Genomic DNA, 22085 nt, shown 5'->3' with positions numbered 1-22085 from the left:
AGGAACAACTTTGAGACACTCTTGCAAGACATTATTTCTTTTCGGATAATTTTCTTATGCTTTGAAAAATTTCTCATAATGCCAAACAAAATCTTGAAGGATATCAAGAACCTCTTTGAGAAATTTATGATCATATTTAATTTATTTAATAGCTCGAGAGGTGTGACACACATGAAAATCTTGAAAGAACTCTTTAGAAGCTTGACCTCCGACCTTAAACCAATATAATCAGGCTTTAATGTGGGCACCCATAGCTAAATGATTATCAATAATTTTCTTTTGAATGGAGTTCAACTACCTACAACTACAAAGAAAGAGTGAAGAGGTTGGACTTGAGCACAGTGATGGCTTGGGGGAGATTTGAGATAGTAGCATCATATGCACAAAAATATAATTAATCAGTGGCTAGAAATGTGAAGGAAGTGGGATGCATACTTGATGAACCCAGTTTACAAGTCAATCCAACTTTCTACTTAGAATTTCCCTAGCCTCAAGGTTCCACACTTGACAAGTCTGGGCCAACACAATATGATAAGTGAACAAAGAGGTGTTTAGAAAGAAAAAAAGAATGTGGATAGCTTTGGGATTGGCAAATTTCTAATTAATACAAAATTGGATAGGACAAAGATACAAAAACAAGTATACTTTGAGAAAGGTTTCATTAGAAGAGAAAGATAGTTCATAAAGGAGAAGAAGGCCTAAGAAGAAATCATGGCATGATCAAGCCATTTGTATACTCTATTAGTTTTGAAGGCCAAAAATTATTGCACTTTAACCAATGTGAATGATTGTGGCAACATCTCATATTAGGATGAAAGAGGCCCAATTTATTGCACATGAAACACCAAACATCCCTTTAGCTAGTTGTCCAACGTATGTGAAGAGAGCCATCTTTTTCATAACCCATCTTGACCATAATAAAGTTTCCAACAAAACATAAGTGACAACAAGGATTGAATCAAAGATTCATCTTCAGAAAAGAGATCTCCCAATAACATCATTGAAAGCATAAATCTTAAGTTGGTTTGCCAAATAACATGGAAAGTGATAGAGACAAAAAAACATGTAATCTTAGCCTCTTTTAAAGTAAAGGATATTATAGAATTGCAAATATTTTGTGAGCATCCATTACAACATACTTCTTAGAGAGGTCACGTTCCAAAAGACAATTTATTGACGAGTCAAGAGACATGTCATTGCTATCCAACTCATCAAAAGCAGAGTAGTTATTCTATAAAACCTTTATCTTGAGATAAACTCCTTTTTTTGCAAAAACAATCACCTTCTTCTGGATGCCTCAATAGGCTATGAGATTGGCATAGGACTATGAGAGAGGGATGAGAATGAGCAATATTCTTTAGTTGACAATGGAACATTATGGATTCATAATGAATTGTTTAGGAATGTGTAGGAGAAGCATTGGATATTTTATTTTGAGGTCACAAGCTCTTAAATAAAACAAGTAAATTACATTTAGACCATTAAACATAATAATTTACATTTTATTTGTATGAGTTGATTAAATACTGATTGTGTCTACCAAGAATGAAGACACCAACATCAAGTCTTGATTAATCAAAATATATGTCAACTAGTCATAAAATATCTTTCTCAAAAATTATAATTATAATTTTGATTAAAATCTCTTAATGAAAAAAACATAAAGAATAGAAAAATTAATAACAAATAAAAAAGGATTCACTCTTTGAATCCATTTTTTCCATCCTAATGGGTGACACTCTCATAAAAAGTTTGTCTCACTATTACAAAGAAAACAAAATACAAATTGAAGGATGTGAAATCAAAATCTTTCTTTTACCCACGTAGACCACAATCCACCTTTTAACGATCATATTTTGCGAACAGCCGATTATTTTTCAAATTATCTAGACCACCACTTTGCACGAACCGAGCGGCGGTACAAAAGCCCTTCACCTTCACCTCTTCCTCCAATAAACCACCAAATACATCACTAAAACCAGCTCTAGGAAACCTACTAACCACGTCATCAATAGTGTCCACGTGTATGAGAGGCGCAAATTCCCCATAGACATCCAAATGTGCCCCAAAGATTAGCAAAACACCCTCAGGCGAATGTCCGCACGTGGCACCGCCATCCACGTGTATCCTCTCTTTATGCTTGAAGATGGCCTCTGCCACCGTGTCACTCACACGTGGCGACGCACCTTCCTTCAACAGGAACTCCCGGGCCAAGATGCCGCCATGGAACTCGAACGACATCCGAGTCAGCGCAAACGCCTCCGACGTTAGCCCCACGTCATGCAACATGGCTGCCAGGTAGGCCGTGTGGGATCCCAGTTAAAATGGGGGAAATGCTGGGAAGCAATAGCTGTGCCAAAATAGTAGGAGCGCATACTGTGCTGGAAAACCTCTAAATTTAGGCAGGATTTGGCGTAGGCTGTGGCCTTTTCGGCCAAAGGCGTTTGAGGAAGAGGAAGAGAAGCCAAAGATATGGGCTTGGGAAATAGTTTTCCTTGTGAAGCTTTTAGCAGAGCCTCGTTTACCTGCTTCTCCAGGCTGTTCAGGTCATCCAGCTCCTTTAGCACAGAGAACGACGCCATTGAAGAGGAAAGCAAATCAGCCGATTTTCCTGTTCAATTTTGTATAGTTTCTTATGGCTTTATAGCATTTAGGGCCTCTATGATATTCTCTTCCAGATATTTTGTTATTTTTCCGTATAATCAACTATGACTGTTATACAGAAAATGCACGTAACACGTGACAGTTGATTTTCTGTCCATAGGTAGTATAATTTCTATCTAATTATATTTTGATTGGTATCATTCATTCTCATAAGAAAATGGGTTGTTGTGAATTATTATTCATTATTCATGAGTCTTGGGTCGAGAAATGGGTTGTTGTGAATTATTATTCATTATTCATGAATCTTGGGTCAATGAGTTTGGGTCAATGACTACACAATTGAATGGTAATATCGAGTTTGGGGCAATGACTACAAAGTGGAATGGTGATAACAATATCACACATTTGATTACATATTTATTTAAAAATTAAAATATATGAACTTTTTATTTTTATTTAATTAATTAAATAAACAAGATCAAATGTGCAAATGGTTGGATAGAGGTCCCCGCAGTAATTTTTTTGAGCTTGTAGGTTTTTTAATAGTTTTGTTTCAGGTTGATATGGAGGAGCCGTTTATTTGTATTTGTGAAGGATTAGCACATAATTGTGAAAATTATTAAAAATGTAGTTTCTTACTGTGATTTAGACATAAAAGATAAAGTGTAGGAGTTAGTTTTCTACTAGTTCATGCTTATAGTTATAGGTTGAGGTTTGCACACATGTTCACTTCTATAGCCCTCAAGATCAAGTTTAAGTGTAGATTTAAATCATGAGATAAGATAGAACCAACATAGTATTGTGATCATATTCTATAAATTTAACATAGTAGTGAATTGAACCTAGCTAATTATTGGCTTTAATTAATCTAAATTCCACATCTAATTATATTATTATTAGGTTCAACGCATTTGTTTACTTGGTAATTATTATTATATTAGGTCAAGTGAAAGAAAAAAGTTGCCTCCTTTTACCCAGTTTTAAAGGCGAATCGCCTTCGACACGTAAAGATGTGTTTTACAATAGTAGCATGGAGTTTGAAAGTTTTTCTACCTAAAATCTACCTTTTTCGCAAACATAAGAATATGAATAAATATAATATAATTTAATATAATAAACTTTTTTCACAAGCATAAGGGTAATCATAAATATAATATAATATAATATATACATATGCATATATAATATAAAATAATAAATATTACTCAATTAGGAATGCATTTGCAATTACAATTATGGTTCAATTAAAGATCATATATGCTTATGATTGTAGTTAGGCTTTGTTACTCTCGTATTCCGCATTTATTCCCCTATGTAATTTTTATTCCGTTGCAGACTTTTTATTGTCTTGAAAGTTTCTCATGGTTGTAGTCTAAATCGTCTTTGTCTTTCGGCCCCATTTTGTAAGTCATGTAATTAAAGGCTAAACATTTTCTTCGTTGAACCAATTGGTTAAGTTCAAAGGTTCATAGGTACATTGGTTCAATGTGGTCATTAGTCGGTCAAGTTTGTTGGGGTCTGAATGTCTTATTCCTTTGTCCTTTTCAAATTGCACCTTGAACTAGTGAACCTTTATGGTTCAACGGTTGAGTGGTTCCATGGTTCGATGTTTTTAGCCACTAGGCTCAAAGATCAAGCAAGACAAATGGAAGAAGATGAGCACGTGAAGCGCTTTTCGGAGAAGGCCGTAATTTTTCAAAATAGAAAGTAATCATTACTTTGATAGGTAATCTCACAAAAGTGATGTGTAATTTAATGCATGCGTCAAAAATTGTCTTTTCAAAGTTATCTCGCACGCATCAGCAGTGTGGAGATTGTGTCATTGAATTTCATGTTAATAATAACAAAGTACTCTAAAGCCTGTTTGAAAAGCCAAATTAGAAAACAAACAATTCAACAAAGGAAAGGTAATTCTCTGCTTCTCAAGCTCGGAAGCGACGCAATTTATGATAGGTGAAGAGGTGTCATGAAAATTACAGGCGAGTTCATGATGTGTTTGTTGGCAGGTTGATTGTTGAGTTGCAGGGTAATGTGAACCAGCGTATGTCTGAGGAAGCGAAACAGTTAGCTAGTTCATATGGGAGTCATTTCATTCAATTTTCTCAGTTCACATATGGTAGGGTTGGTGGCTTTGAGGGAGAACCCATGAAACTTCCTAGGTATGCATTGGATCGATTTGTGTTGATACAAATCTACTGACAATCAGCCCATATTGATAAAAAGACTATAGGAAGGATGGATTCCGAAGTTGCTTTTCCAGTGGAGCTAGGTCATTATATTTGCAAGACAATGTCAGATGCATTGAATTTAGAAGTTGATTATAAGAAGTTAAATCTCAAATACTATGTTCCCCGACAAATGAATTAGGTCAAGATGTGTTTTACAATAGTAGCATGGAGTTTGAAAGATTTTCTATGTAAAATCTACCTTTTTCGCAAAGATAAGAATATGAATAAATATAATATAATAAACTTTTTTCACAAGGATAAGGATAATGATAAATATAATATAATATATACATATGCATATATAATATAAAATAATAAATATAACTCAATTAGGAATGCATTTGTAGTTACAATTATGGTTCAATTACAGATCATATATGCTTATGATTGTAGTCAGGGTTTGCTACTCCTGTATCCCGCATTTATTCCCCTATGTAAGTTTTATTCCCTTGCGGAATTTTTATTGTCTTGAAAGTTTCTCATGGTTGTAGTCTAAATCGTCTTTGTCTTTCGGCCCCATTTTGTAAGTCATGTAATTAAAGGCTAAATATTTTCTTCATTGAACCAATTGGTTAAGTTCAGAGGTTCATAGGTACAGTGGTTCAAATTTGGTCATTAGTCGGTCAAGTTTGTTGGGGTTTGAATGTCTTAGTCCTTTGTCCTTTTCAAATTGCACCTTGAACTAGTGAACTTTTATGGTTCAACGATTGAGTGGTTCCATGGTTCAATGTTTTCAGCCACTAGGCTCAAAGATCAAGCAAGACATATGTAAGAAGACGAGCATCATTGTTCCGTGATGGAATATTTCGAGCACATGAAGTGCTTTTATGAGAAGGCTGTAACTTTTCAAAATAGAAAGTAATCATTACTTTGATAGGTAATCTCACAAAAGTGATGTGTAATTAATGCATGCGTCAGAAATTGTCTTTTCAAAGTTATCTCGCACGCACAAGCAGTGTGGAGATTGTGTCATTGAATTTCATGCTAATAATAACAAAGTACTCTAAAACTTGTTTGAAAAGCCAAATTTAGAAAACAAACAATTCAATGAAGGAAAGGTAATTCTCTGCTTCTCAAGCTCGGAAGCGACGCAGTTTATGACAGGCGAAGAGGTGTCATGAAAATTACAGGCGAGTTCATGATGTGTTTGTTGGCAGGTTGATTATTGAGTTGCAAGGTAATGTGAACCAGCATATGTTTGAGGAAGCGAAACAATTAGCTAGTTCATATGGGAGTCATTTCATTCAATTTTCTCAGTTCACATATGGTAGGGTTGGTGGCTTTGAGGGAGAACCCATGAAACTTCCTAGGTATGTATTGGATCGATTTGTGTTGATACAAATCTACTGACAATCAACCCATATTGATAAAAAGACTATAGGAAGCATGGATTCTGGAGTTGCTTTTCCAATGGAGCTAGGTCATTATATTTGCAGGACAATGTCAGATGCATTGAATTTAGAAGTTGATTTTAAGAAGTTAAATCTCAAATACTATGTTCCCCGAGAATTGAATTAGGTCAAGATGTGTTTTACAATAGTAGCATGGAGTTTGAAAGATTTTCTACGTAAAATCTACCTTTTTTGCAAAGATAAGAATATGAATAAATATAATATAATTTAATATAATAAACTTTTTTCACAAGGATAAGGATAATGATAAATATAATATAATATATACATATGCATATATAATATAAAATAATAAATATAATTCAATTAGGAATGCATTTGCAATTACAATTATGGTTCAATTAGAGATCATATATGCTTATGATTGTAGTTAGGGTTTGCTACTCCTGTATCCCACATTTATTCCCCTATGTAAGTTTTATTCCCTTGCGGACTTTTTATTGTCTTGAAAGTTTCTCGTGGTTGTAGTCTCAATTGTCTTTGTCTTTCGGCCCCATTTTGTAAGTCATGTAATTAAAGGCTAAACATTTTCTTCGTTGAACCAATTGGTTAAGTTTAGAGGTTCATAGGTACATTGGTTCAATGTGGTCATTAGTCGGTCAAGTTTGTTGGGGTCTGAATGTCTTAGACCTTTGTCCTTTTCAAATTGCACCTTGAACTAGTGAACCTTTATGGTTCAACGATTCAATGGTTCCATGGTTCGATGTTTTCAACCACTAGGCTCAAAGATCAAGCAAGACAGATGTAAGAGGATGAGCATCATTGTTCTATGATGGAATATTTCGAGCACATGAAATGCTTTTCTGAGAAGGCCGTAACTTTTCATAATAGAAAGTAATCATTACTTTGATAGGTAATCTCACAAAAGTGATGTGTAATTTAATGCATGCGTCAGAAATTGTCTTTTCAAAGTTATCTCGCACGCATAAGCAGTGTGGAGATTGTGTCATTGAATTTCATGCTAATAATAACAAAGTACTCTAAAACCTATTTGAAAAGCCAAATTTAGAAACCAAACAATTCAACAAAGGAAAGGTAATTCTCTGCTTCTCAAGCTCGGAAGTGATGCAGTTTATGACAGGTGAAGAGGTGTCATGAAAATTACAGGCGAGTTCATGATGTGTTTGTTGGCAGATTGATTGTTGAGTTGCAAGGTAATGTGAACCAACGTATGTCTAAGGAAGCGAAACATTTAGCTAGTTCATATGGGAGTCATTTCATTCAATTTTCTCAGTTCACATATAGTAGGGTTGGTGGCTTTGAGGGAGAACCCATGAAACTTCCCAAGTATGCATTGGATTGATTTGTGTTGATACAAATCTGTTGACAATTAGCCCATATTGATAAAAACACTATAGGAAGGATGGATTCTGGAGTTGTTTTTCCATTGGAGCTAGGTCATTATATTTGCAAGACAGTGTCAGATGCATTGAATTTAGAAGTTGATTTTAAGAAGTTAAATCTCAAATACTATGTTCCCCGACAATTGAATTAGGTCAAGATGTGTTTTACAATAGTAGCATTGAGTTTGAAAGATTTTCTACGTAAAATCTATCTTTTTCGCAAAGATAAGAATATGAATAAATATAATATAATTTAATATAATATAATAAACTTTTTTCACAAGGATAAGGATAATGATAAATATAATATAATATAATATAATATAATATATACATATGCATATATATTATAAAATAATAAATATAATTCAATTAGGAATGCATTTGCAGTTACAATTATGGTTCAATTACAGTTCATATATGCTTATGATTGTAGTTAGGGTTTGTTACTCCCGTATTCCGCATTTATTCCCCTATGTAAGTTTTATTCCCTTGCGGACTTTTTATTGTCTTGAAAGTTTCTCATGGTTGTAGTCTAAATCGTCTTTGTTTTTCGGCCCCATTTTGTAAGTCATGTAATTAAAGGCTAAACATTTTCTTCGTTGAACCAATTGGTTAAGTTTAGAGGTTCATAGGTACATTGGTTCAATGTGGTCATTAGTCAGTCAAGTTTGTTGGGGTCTGAATGTCTTAGTCCTTTGACCTTTTCAAATTGCACCTTGAACTAGTGAACCTTTATGGTTCAACGGTTCCATGGTTTGATGTTTTCAACCACTAGGCTCAAAGATCAAGCAAGACAGATGTAAGAAGACGAGCATCATTGTTCCGTGATGGAATATTTCGAGCATGTGAAGCGCTTTTCTAAGAAGGCCATAACTTTTCAAAATAGAAAGTAATCATTACTTTGATAGGTAATCTCACAAAAGTGATGTGTAATTAATGCATGCGTCAGGAATTGTCTTCTCAAAGATATCTCGCAAGTATAAGCGGTGTGGAGATTGTGTCATTGAATTTCATGCTAATAATGATAAAGTACTCTAAAACCTGTTTGAAAAGCCAAATTTAGAAAACAAAAAATTCAATGAAGGAAAGGTAATTCTCTTCTTCTCAAGCTCGAAAGCGACGCAGTTTATGACAGGTGAAGAGGTGTCATGAAAATCACAGGTGAGTTCATGATGTGTTTGTTGGCAGGTTAATTGTTGAGTTGCAGGGTAATGTGAACCAGCGTATGTCTGAGGAAGCGAAACAATTAGTTAGTTCATATGGGAGTCATTTCATTCAATTTTCTCTATTCACATATGGTAGGGTTGGTGGCTTTGAGGGAGAACCCATGAAACTTCCCAGGTATGCATTGGATCGATTTGTGTTGATTCAAATTTGCTGACAATTAGCCCATATTGATAAAAAGTCTATAGGAAGGATGGATTCTGGAGTTGCTTTTCTAGTGGAGCTAGGTCATTATATTTGCAAGACAGTGTCAGATGCATTGAATTTAGAAATTGATTTTAAGAAGTTAAATCTCAAATACTATGTTCCCCGACAAAATTTTGATAGTAAGGGATATGCACAAGAGAATCTAGTTCCCAGAGATGGTTTCAGTCATGTACTTGAACTAGAGGATTTTTGGGCAGACTGTGCCAGTGAATTTGAAGTACGTAGGATAATGTTTTCTCGATTCACTATATATCAGATAAATTCTTTTGGGTTGTAGATGAACATCTCTGAAATTGAAGATACAGGGGAAGACTTAATAGACCCTCATTATACATAGGTTGTACAGGGAACTCCGCTTCTAGAATGGGCAAGCAGAAGCATCAAACAAGGGAATGGACAAGCAGAAGCATCAAACAAAACTATTCTGAAAATCCTCAAAAAGATAGTGAATGATGCTGGAAGAGATTGGCATATTCAATTGAACCCTGCTCTATGGGCCTATCGTACCAGTATCTGCACACCAATAGGTGCCACACCTTTATCTCTTGTTTATGGATCAGAAGCAATACTGCCAATAGAAGTAGAGATACCTTCTCTATGAGTATCATTAAAAGGTCTTATCCTAGATGAAGAAAAATGAGTATCTAGATTGCAGGAGTTAGAATTGATCCATGAACAAAGACAAAATGTCTTTGATCATTTAAAAGTATATCAGCAAAGAATGTGTTGAAGTTATAATCACAGGGTCAAACCACGAGTATTTCAAGTTGGGGAACTAGTACTAAAGGAAAATCCACACAACCAGGCAAATCGAGAAAATAAAGGAAAGTTCAAACCAAACTGGTTAGGTCCGTTTGTGGTCACAACAATATTTGGGTCAGGAGCATATCAGCTATCAACACAGGATGAAGATCAGCTTGATGAACCCATCAATAGCATGCATTTGAAGAAATTTTATGTTTGAAAAAGCAAAAAATCCAAAAAAAGTGAAAAAGCGAAAAATCCAAAAAAAATCAAATATGAGAAAAAGTGCAATAAAAACAGATGGTGAAAACCTAGCAAATAGACGCTATCTATTCGCTAGCTCTTCCATCTATTAGTTCATGCATCCTTCCACTTGCATTCATTCAACATTGTTCATATCCATAATAAAGCCTTGTACATATGCAGGCATCCCGGATGGCTTCTCACCATGGTTTGGATCATTGGGTATATCATACTAAATTTGTTTCTAGGCTTGGGGTAAAATCCTGCACCTAGCTGGGGGCAAAATTTTTGATCATTTTGAGCTTAATCAAATAGGAAGAACAACAGTTAGGCAACCCTTATCAAGTGAAAATTGAGACACATCCAACGTTGAACACGAGATCAAATTTTCAGCCATCAAACTATCACAAAGTCATTCTAAGCACATTTACACACTTTTTAATGAATGATATCTGTTGGATAATGATTTTAGCATGATTTTTCAACTTTTCTATCTTGATTTTTGCTATCATGATTTCTGAGTGACTCTAGGATGTCTTTGACTAGAGGAACAAGGAAGGAACATGATATTTTTCTTGTCTCTTTCTGTATATTAATCATTAATATGCGCAAATTTATCTCGGGACATGATCATCAGAGTATCATCGAAGACATTTCCGATTTGCATATTGAAATGGTTAATACTACCTATTTTACACAAGCAACACTTAGGTCATCTTGTTTCAATTATACCTCAATGCTTGTGCTAACTTGCCATATCAAAATCCAAGAAAGTGGTGCTCAGGTCATCATGTTTTAATTATACTATTGATGTTTGCACTCACTTCCCACATTTAGAAAGCTCAATGATGACAAAATGCAATAACTGAGTGACTGGTCCGGTCATAGCTTTGCATTTCATTTGCATTGGCATTTGCATTTAGCTTGCATTTCATTCTTGCATGGGATCCCGCATGCTCATTCTATCCAAGGTTAAATCTATTGTAGGAATCATCAAGGCATCATCATGAGTGTATATGCAATCAGAATGATGACTCGTCTCTCTCTAGATATTGTCAACCCAGTGAAAATCTTATGCTACCCTCTCAATAGAACAACATCAGCATATCTGAATCTTTCTACAACTTGCTATCAACAAACTGTCAGTTCTATACCCAATCAACCTTATCAATTCTATTAATCAATCACATCTAATCGATCCTATCATGTCTTATACATGATGTATCTTTCCTGAAACCAAACGTTGCGATCATGTCTAATACATGATATATCATTCTTGAAGCTAGACACTTTGATCATCTTTGTCCTATACAAGAGGTGTCATTCCTGAAACCAGACTGAATCTCGATCTTATCAATCTAACCAATCAAGCTTTATCAATAATCAAAAACCACATCACCGTGATCGTAGAATCCGCATTTTCATCAACCACAGTTGCAAAAATCAAATCATTTCTAATCGAGATATCAATTTCGCAAAGATCCAAAAACTCCAAAGGTCAATTATCTCAATTGATCTCCCGAGGGGGAATCATCGTATTGAAATTTATCAATCAATAGCTGGGGCATCCTATCAAGCCAATATCACCATCAAAATGAGATTATTCTTTGAATCAACATGTCATCACACCTTGCTTCAAAGAGGGGCAAAATGTATACACCTAAAAATGGTCTGAAGATAATTAATTAATCTCCCTTCCTAATTTAATTGAATTCATTAGGCAATTTGATTAAATTCTCCCTTTCATCTACTTATTAATAAATCTAAGGATTTATTCATTAAGTTCATTCCATAGTCCCCTTTGATTAATTAATTCAAATTAATTAATCCTCATCCCCCCATTTTCAATCAATTCTTCTAATCCCCTAATTAATTAAAACAAATCAATTTATGAGTTGTTGAGAATTAATTAGTCTTTTCCTATTATTTGAATTTTTAAATTCAAATTACCCACATTCCTCCTAACTTCTAACCATCCCTCTAACCTAACCCATTCCACCTAACCTTGGGTTTAACTAACCCTATCCTATCTTGCACATTCTAACCTCCTTATCCTAACCTCCTATGGTGTGGATATTTTCTTCTTGAGACACATGGCACTTTGGCCACATTTCTTCTCTCTTGGACACTTGCCCTTTTATGAGCAAATCTCCTTGACACTTGTTACCACAGAGATGACAATTGTCCCTTCCTCCAACCTCTTCTCCAACCTCCTCCAATTTCACCCTTGATATCTTCAGACTCAATCTTGATCGTTGATTCCTGCCAACTCACCCCTGGCCTTGGAAATCCTATAAATATCCCCCATTTTGGAGCACAAAGGATCCCATCTCATTATCAATTTAGGCATTGTTACTATAGGCATATCATTTGAGCATTGTTGTCATAAGAAATTGCATTTTAGATTTAGTTTAATTTGATAATTTTCTAGCATAATTGTTGAATCATGTAGCTTAATCAATCTCCTTTCTAGCTTAATTGCATCATCATCATAGCTTAATCATGCATATCATTAGCTTAATTAGTCTCTTGGATCAATCTAGCTTAATCAATCTCATCTTTTCATATCATTAGCATTTCAAATCCTCCGTTTAGGTGTAGTCAAGTCACTGGGATTTCTTATCCAGATTTGAGAGCAAATCCATGCGTGCATCTCTTAGGAGGCGATAAGTCACTTTTTCATGGTTCATCTTTGTTTTCTTATTATTTTCTAACCATGCTTGTAATGATCTATTGAGAGTTTTGTGTTGCAACTGCAGGTATCACACTTCACAAGCATGCTAGTTACATGTCTATCTCTCCTCTTTATTTATTTATCTCTTCCATCTCTATCCATCCCTTTCTCCCCGCTCTCTCTTCCATCTCTATCCATCCCTCTCTCCCTCCCCTCTCTCTCTATCTCTCCCTATCCTCTCCCTATCCCTTGTTTCCATGAAATTGCATCACCTACCACGAAGATCGGCCCGAACCACCAACCCCACCAAGAACCCCACTAGAGGAGGAGGAATTTACTACCATAGAAATCTATTGATGGCCGCTAGCATTTGATCTCAAAAAGGAAAATAATTGGATCCACAACTGAAATCTAATATGAGTCATAGGGAATCCAACCCTTTTGACAAAGACACGATTATGGAAGAAGAAGAAGAGATCACCGAGGAATTTTTCCAACAATGTCAACAAAGTGCTTTTTTCTAAAAGCTCATGAAAAGGCTTATAGATGCGGACAAACAAAAGTACCTCTTCATGCTAAAAAGCTCATGAAAATTCAAAGAATGAAAGAATCCCAAAAACAAGGCCAAGGGCCTACACATTCACTCAAAATAAAAAACACTTAAGAGGAAATGACTCCCAAGACAATGCCCATAACCAAGACAATACACATGATCATGATGACATTAGTGAACAAGGGGATGCCCATCATCGAAGGTCCAATGAAGAAAATATTCCCCTAGCTAACATTACACAACAACTTCAAGCACTACAATGACAAATGCAAGATATGCAACAAGGGTCCATGATAAGATATTCCTTGGAGGACATTTGTCCTTATCCTTTTGATAGGAGGTTGAACACAATACCTTTCCCACCAAATTTAGATATAACAAAGTATGAAAAATATGATGGTAAGAGTGATCCCTGTGATCACATCAAGGAGTTTTGTACTATGAGCTTGGAGTTTTCTCACAACGATACATACATGATGAGGCTATTCCCAAGAAGTTTGGGAGGGAAAACAATAGAGTGGTTGTCCAAACTCACACCTCCAATCAGATCATTTGATGAGTTGCTGAATAAATTCATTACGCAACACTCCTACAATATCCAATATGAGGTCACCATGCTTGACTCATGCACTACAAAGAAAAAGAACAATGAAACATTCATGGTGTCCTACAATGATGGAGGCACATGGTCTCAAGGTGATGAATACTAAGAGGGGGGGGTGAATTAGTATGCCAAAAATCTTTGTACTTAAACACTTTACTATTCTAATAGTAAACCGGTAAAGCAACTTAACAAACAAACCAGTTAGCACACATGCAAACCAAATAGAAAATAATGCATTCACCCACAAAAGCACAAACACCATAACACAAGATGTTTTGACGTGGAAACCCAAATGGAAAAAACCACGGTGAGATGAAACTCACAAGTAACTATCTGTAGAATAGGAACCAGACCGGTTAAGGTCAGACTGGTTAAGGTCATTGGTGCTGGAGCACCAGAGCACCTGAATGCTCAAATCCTAGCAGGTATAACATTTTTATTGCAAATTAAGTATGTGTGTTTATTTTATGCTTCTATTAGGTTTAATAGGTTTGTTTTGTGGTGTAATAAGGTTTGGAACTCATTTTGTGAGTTTCCAAGATTTTTTTTGGTTTTTTGCTCGGTAGGCTAAAAATTGTCAATTTTGGGTCCAAATGAGCATTTTTGAATTTTTGATGTTGTAAAGCCTTGAAAGGCATTGGGGCATGTTTATTTAGTGTTTCTAAATGATGTTGAGTCATTGGTTTGAGTGCCAAGTCACCAGAAGTCAAAATGCAATTTTTGAGCAACAAAAAGTTGTCAAAAAGTTGTCAAAAGTTGTCAAAAAGTGGTTTTTGGTGGTTTTGGTTAGTTCCAGCCTGTACCTGTCCGTACAAGGGCTTCAATAAGTTGGCACATGTATAAAAACCATGTTCCAATCATTGTATGGGTTGTTCATTTTGGAAAATTAAGAGAAATACTTATTTTGCTCTCATTTTTGTGAGTTTTTAACTAATTTTATGCACTTTTGAGAGTACAGTCCATACCATGGCTCCATGAGTCCGTACTACTCTTGTTTTTGATTGGTATGGTCTATCTTGATGTTTGAGTAGTGATCTTTGATCTTTTCTTGGGGTTTGGAACAAGTTTTGTTTGAAGTGCTCTTGAAAAGGGCATTGTTTTGTGGTTCCAATGGAAGATTATTCATGGTCCAACTAATTTCTTCAAGGTCTCTTCATCCATGGCTTTGAGGGAATTTGTTGGATCTGTACATACTGTACCATACATCCATTTTCCTTTTCTAGCAATGTACAAGTGTTTGTAAGCCCATGGCAAGTGTGTGAAGTGAGCAACTTGGCTTGGGTATTCTCAAGTTTGTTTAAATGGTACTTTGCTATTCATAGCACTGTACCTTGAAATGTTAAAGAAGAAACAAGTTGGAAAGAGTCAGCATTATAATTTACCATCCTTGTCTCTCCCATGACTTGGTTGGATGTAAGAGGCAAAGGTGTAAAACGGACTGCAAAACAGTGAATCATTGTTTCATTGTTAGATCCTCATTGCCAACCTCTCTAAATGGATAGTATGAAATGATGCATTCCTCTTTCTTGCATCATGAAAATTTATTTGCAAGTGGTTTCAATGTTGAGATGACAAGTTACACAAATTTATTGTAAAGGACCTAAATAAGGATCCTAAAACAGTGTACTTTTTGTCATAGTCATATAAGGTTGTCTTGATTTGTGTCATCCTTTAAGTATTCAAACCTTCAAGATCTTTGAAGAGGATAAATGCATTATTATATCATGCCCTTAACACCTTCTTGCAGGCCAGGGGTAGAGTAAAGAAGCAAACAAAACAAAGAAAGGAAGTTGCTGTCAAAAATGCACCTTATTGCTGTCAAAAAATGCAGTGTTGACTGTGTATGAACAACAGTTATAAAATCCTTTCTTAATTGCTGTGCATGGTGTTCCAACTGATATCAAACCATTTTTGCATCCCTAATTGACATACTTTCATTGTATTTGGTTTATCAATGATCAAAGTGTATGCAAAATCTTAAAAACGTTGCTGTCCCAGTCATCTAGACTATTATTTCTGTGTAAGGGCAGCAGTATGACACTTGTTTGATATAATGACAATATGAGAAGACAAGTTTTGAATCTTTGGAGGTGTTTGGCATATGTTAAAGCAAGGATTGAAGCATTTAAGTTGGCCTGGTATCATGAAGAAAACTTGTAAATTGCAAACCCTCACTAAAACTTTCAAAAACCCTTGAAAAGTGCCTATTTTGTGGGACAGCACTAAAACAGTCCGTACAGTACTTGCCATAGAAAAAATCCTTGATCTTTCAACATCAAATGACCATATCTCCAAGGGTTTGTCATGAAGTTTAGCAGGTTGAGCAGGGTGAACAATTTTCATTAAAAACTAGGGCTAATTCTAGTAGCCTTTTTGGAGCAAATTTGACCAATTCATGAAATCGGTAAGGAAGGGGAAGCAATTGGTTGTTTCAAATCATCAAAATTGATGAGTAGAGACCTGAGATACCCTACTACAATATCCAAAGCATTTTATTGAGCCATTTGATCAAATGGACCTTTTGCACCTAGAAAGTTGCTTTGAGTAACCCTACGTTCTTTGCATCCAATTGAGAAATTTCCATTCTTGAGAAGTGAAGGACATTCATCATACCTTCAGACCTGTCCAGATGCTCAATCAATAGATTAATATGATTGAAATCCTTAAAGGAGCAAATAAGATTAGGTAAACCATGGTTCTCCAACAGTTGCCCATTCCGGGAAGAGAGGAGATTCAGCCAGTTGGACAACCAAACTTGTTCATTTTTGGTGACACTCAAGAGGACCTCATTTCAGACTTGAATGCCTTAGCATGGAAGGTAAGGAGGAGTGATGTCCAATACAATAGGGTGCAAGCAGTGTTGAATAGAGAGGAGGAGATAGGAGAAAGGTTTAGAAGAATCCCATTTGTGCCTAGGGATTGATTTGGGAAGAACATTGAGAACAAAAGCCCACCAACCTCAAAGAAGACTAACCTTCTATCATCCCTCCTCATCATAGTGGTATCAGAGCCAGCGAAAGGTCTGGGATATAGGGGTGAAGATGGAGTTAACAAAATATGAGAAAGAGATAGTAGGTGCTTACAAGAAGTGGAAAGAACTAATGTTTGGTGGAAAGAAGAAAAGAGAGGAAGAAGAGTTGAGGAAACAAGAAGTAGAAAGAATGAAGAGAGAAGAAGAAGAAAAGAAACGAGATGAGTTGAGAAGTTTAAGAAGGGCTTTAGAAGTGAATGAAGCAAGATTGAGGGAGCTTAAAGAGGAACTAGAGAAAAAGAGAAAGGAAGATGAACGTAGGGAAGCACAAATGAAGTTGAAATTGGAAAACCTAGAGGGTACAACAAAGAGTTGGCACTTGAGGGTGCACAAGAAGGTAGTTTGGCCTGTGAAGAGGCTAGTTGCAACAAAGAAGAAGGCTCATGATGAAGCCTTGATGATGGGTGAGGTTATGGTGATATACCAAGGAGAATGGCATTTTAAATATGAAGAGATTTCAATGGGTTTGTTGGAACAAGATGATATTGTAATCAATGAAAATGATGTTTTTGTTTATCCTAATGTTTTGTATGCAGGTTTGCTGAGTGTTTACAAGGATGATCATGTTGGAGGTGCTTACCTTGAGTACCATTTTTTTGAGAGGAGGTGCCATGAGTTGCCAAAGCATGTACAATTTTTTGTAGGGAATACAATGAAAGTTCCAATGAATTGGAAAACCAGGAAGAGGAGGCAGCCATGCAAGGGGACCTTGCATTCTTTTTATCCCTGGGAGTATGGTGCAGGAGCACCCAGGAAGACAAGGTGGAGCAGGGTCACTGATAGGCCCTATGGAGGATTTGATGAAAACTGAAGACAAACAAGACCTATAAGGTCTTTAAATGATGTAACATGGTCATGTGAGCCATAAAATGTAGTGAAATGCAATGTAATGGTCAAAAAGTGTAAAATTGCCATTTTGAGCAATTAGGCCTAGAAAAGGCTAAAACTGGGTTTTTGGGATAGAAGTGTGTTTAGATGGATAAAATATGTTTATAAGGTCATCTAATGACCATTTTAATGTTTTATAAGTTTTATATATAGTTTTGGCAACTTGACATACATAGTTGTCAAACTTGACAACTTTGGAGCAACTTTTTGTTGTCAAAAAGTTGTCAAGAATGCAAAAAGTTGTCATAAGTTAGTTATAAGTTGGTTTTAGGTTGGATTTCAACCTAGAAGGCCTTGAGGGTTATAAATGGATGAAATTGAATCATTTGTGGTGGTTGGTAAAGGTTTTTTGATCGGGTTTGGAGTTTTGAAGCAATAAAAATATGATTTTCATGTGTATTTTCTAGGTTTCCACATAGAACAGTCTGATTTTCTATTGTTTTGAGTGCTTTTATGAATTATTTTTCATTCCTTCATGGTTGGAAATGTTACTATAATTGAATAAGTTTATTTTGGCTTTGGTTTGAAGTGATTTGGTTTTGTTTTGGTGAAGATGTCTAATTTCTTGTGAAAACAGTCATATCCCTGCCATAGGGTTAATAAAGAGCATGAAAATGTTGTATATTTTGTTTCCAAATTGATCTAACCTCAAAAATGGGTATGATGGTGTATTATATTGTATATTTTCATAATATTTGGTCTCAGGAGGCCATGCACAAGATGGCATGTGCATTGTGGGAGTAAAGGTCTGAAATTTTAGGGGCAGACTGTTGCAGAAAATACAGTCCTAATACGGGAGCCATATCTCACATTTCCACCGTTGGATTTTGCTTATTTTTGGATATGTTTTGTATAACCAAGTTATGAAGACTTTCACCAGCGCGATCGAATAAATTTTTTCATTTGCAAAAGTTATGAGTGACTGTGTAAGGGTCTATCAATATGGCAGCAAGGTGGTAGTTTTGCAATGATTTTTCTTTGGCAATACATTGAGGCAGTTTGTAAAGTCTCAAAGGGTCTTGTATTGTTAAGTTCAAGTTGGGTCCATTTGTCTCCCTATCAGTCATACAATGTTCTTTACCAAAACAGATCTTGTTAGGAATCTCAATCTCTGTAAGGAGACAAGTCTAATTAAAGACTACCTTGCTAGAGGATTTTAGATCCACAGATGTGAACCACCTTGTTAGAGGATTTACAAAAGGCTTTTTGGGCCTACTTGGTTAAGGGCTTCAGACTTGTCAAAGATGTGAGTAATCAACAAGTGAGTGATCTAGCAAATAGCATAGGTTGCTTGATTAGATCCACTATGGCTCATAGCTAATGCATTTCAACATTACTTCAGTCTTCAGTAACTCTCACTCCGTTACATCTCACAAACTTGAACTTCTTAGTTAAGATCGTACTTACAAAAACTCATCAACCACCTTAAATCCTTGCAACCACCTAAAACCCTAGACATGATGTCCTTATAAAGGAATCTGATTTCATGTCGGTCCAATAGGATTACAATACAATTTCCTAGGTTTAATGCATCTAAACATACTTGGTAACATGACACAAAAAGCACCGCTAGAGTGTCGGCACCGTCAAACAATCAGTGGATGGTAACTTATCATAAAATGTTGGTTGGTAACTCATCACAGAGTATTACCGATTTAAACAAAATACTGGTTTAAGCAAAATACCGGTTGCCGGTTTGACAAAAAATGAAGACTAGGAAATATGTGTTCTACCACTTGATCCTTCATACAGCTTGAGATCTTTGAACCGCTTGGGGTCAACATACCACTTCAGACAAGTAAACACTTTCTGCAAAACACCGATAGTCTAAAGACTATAATGCATCATACCGGTTGGAACAAATTCTGGTTGAGCTTTTAACTCATACATATAAAAGGTGATCTCAATGTAAGTGTGTGTCCATCAATGACAATCACATCATAGTCATCAAAAATGCCAACACAAGGTACCCACAAGATGTACCTGAAAAGGAAAAGATGGAAATCTTCATAGAAAATTTAAATGATGAAATGAGTTATCAACTCAAACTACAATTTATACCATCTTTTACAAAATTGATAGAGAATGGTATCCAAGTAGAGGAAGCTTTGATAAAAAATGGGACCTTAAAATTCTCTAAAGAAGGCGTTGGTTCAAACAACCACCACACCTATAGCAATCAATATAATAACAACACCTCAGACGAGTCCAGATTTTGGACTAGAAACAAAAATATTGTTAATGATGGTGTAGTTGATGCCAACAATGTAAAGTCTAAACAACCAGTGTTGACTTTATCAGGTAACACATCATCCAACAATGAACAAATAAGTGTCAATCAACGCACTAACAATTATCAATGCGCTAAGAACAATAACAATAACAACAACCAAGGAAATAATAACTACCGAGGGAATAACAACAACAATCAGGGGAGCAATAATAATCAAGGAGGCAACACTAACACTCCACCTCCCCCACATCGACAAACCTACACACCATTGGGACAAACCCTGGAATTTGCATTTCGAGAACTATTGGCAAACAATATCATCACATTGCCAGTCATAAGAAACTTTGAACCCCAAGTCAAACCACCATGGTGGAATGACTCGCATTATTGTGATTATCATCGAAACAAGTGGCATAGAACAAATGATTGCATGAGGTTGAAAAACCTAGTTCAAGATATGATAGATAAGGGAGACATAACAATTGATGGTCATAAAACCAATAGTGATCACGAGGCTTTCAAATATCCTCTTCCTAATTACGACAAGGGAGGATCATCAACGTCAAACAACAACAAAGGATCCCACATCAATCACATATACGAAAACACCATAAATCACATATCAACATACGACAATCAAGTAAATGTCATAAAGATCAAAGATAAACAAGAACATGCACCAGTAAATGTTATAACAAGGGCTCATAAATATGTCTTGAAGGGGAGTACATCTAGAGCAGGAACTATCCCCAAGACTCAATACAACTTGGTCGATCAACTACAAAGGACACCCGCTCAGATATCAATACTTAAGTTGCTTAAACTTTCACCAAAGCATAAGGATATCTTGGAGCAAGCTCTTGTCGAAACAATAGTGCTGAAGGTTCTGGATGTCAATCTGTTCTAATCCATGGTGGCACATATGATGGTGTCACATAACATATCTTTCTCATAACACAATTACGTCTCCTTGAGTCATCCACATAAAATCCCGCTCCATATCGAAGTCCTAATATATAAGCATCGAGTGAAAAGAGTGTTAATAGATGGCAAAGTTGGTCTCAATATATGTACCTTAAAGCTTATCCGTGCATTGGGCTTCTCCGAACAAGCTATTGACCCTAAAAAGAAGATCATTATCAAAGCCTATGATGATGAAGAAAGGTCATTTGAGGGAACAATGGTACTACCCATTTGGGTAGGACCTATGCAAAGAGACACATTGTGCCAAGTCTTGGACATAGACTTAACATACAACATACTATTGGGTCATCCTTGGATCCATGAAATGCAAGCAGTACCTTCCATGTACCATCAATGTCTCAAGTTCCCTTACAACTTACAAGAAATTTTAATATTAGCAGATACTATCCCTTTTCAGTACTACAATGTTATGGGGGCAACACAAAATGACCTGGTTCCACACAACAAGGAGGCCCAAGCTTCTTCGTCATCCACCATCAAGAAAAACTCAAGTCGTTGTCCATGAACTTTGAGCAAAAGATGAAGATAAAGGACCAAGGCATGGGAGAGTACTCTTTTGAACCCATATGTCTATCTAAATTGCCAACTTCACCAAGGTCTCATGGACAACCTTCCACATCAAGACACCGAGAAATACAACCCATCAAGAAGTTTGATAGAAAATTTATCCAAATGAGCACACTCGCTGAAGAATCAAACGATAAAGATATTCTCAACTTGCTATACAAGGATGAGGAAGAAATCAGAGTTGGTGCCCTAGAAGTGTTCGTTCCAACATAACAATATGGAAATTGGTTCAGAATCATGCAATGCATGGGATACAAAGGAAAAGGACCTATTGGAAAGCATCAAGAAGGCATCCTAGAACCCATAAAACCCATTCACAACTTGTAAAAGACAAATCAGGACTTGGGTATGGTCAACATATTCAACCTGTGCAAAAGAGAAATCACCACCAAAAACCCCAATAGAGAGAAAAGATAACACATAATGAGGACTCCTGGCAAGAGGTGCTACACCACACAATGGGAAAGAAAAGAAAAGAACAAGAGTGTGAAGAAAATGAGAAGCGATAAGAAGACTCTGCTATCCAAATGGAGGAAGCTTCTT

The 22085-nt window shown here is 35.9% G+C and overlaps 1 protein-coding gene across 1 annotated transcript; it reads right to left on the bottom strand.

The window, feature by feature from the left end:
• Positions 1-1842: 1842 nt before the first annotated feature.
• On the bottom strand, positions 1843-2289 carry LOC131032713 (cyanamide hydratase DDI2-like). The gene has a single exon (XM_057963746.2). It carries the CDS (start codon positions 2287-2289, stop codon positions 1843-1845), a length of 447 nt encoding a protein of 148 aa, XP_057819729.2.
• Positions 2290-22085: the final 19796 nt, after the last annotated feature.

This window comes from Cryptomeria japonica, chromosome 5, assembly GCF_030272615.1.
Source record: "Cryptomeria japonica chromosome 5, Sugi_1.0, whole genome shotgun sequence".
Classification (NCBI taxonomy): domain Eukaryota; kingdom Viridiplantae; phylum Streptophyta; class Pinopsida; order Cupressales; family Cupressaceae; genus Cryptomeria; species Cryptomeria japonica.
Note: the sequence above shows the minus strand (reverse complement) of the source record. Positions and strands in the feature narration are given on the sequence as shown.

Coding starts and splice junctions, on each gene's coding strand:
- LOC131032713 (XM_057963746.2), bottom strand. CDS start 2,289: ATGTTGCATGACGTGGGGCTAACGTCGGAGGCGTTTGCGCTGACTCGG.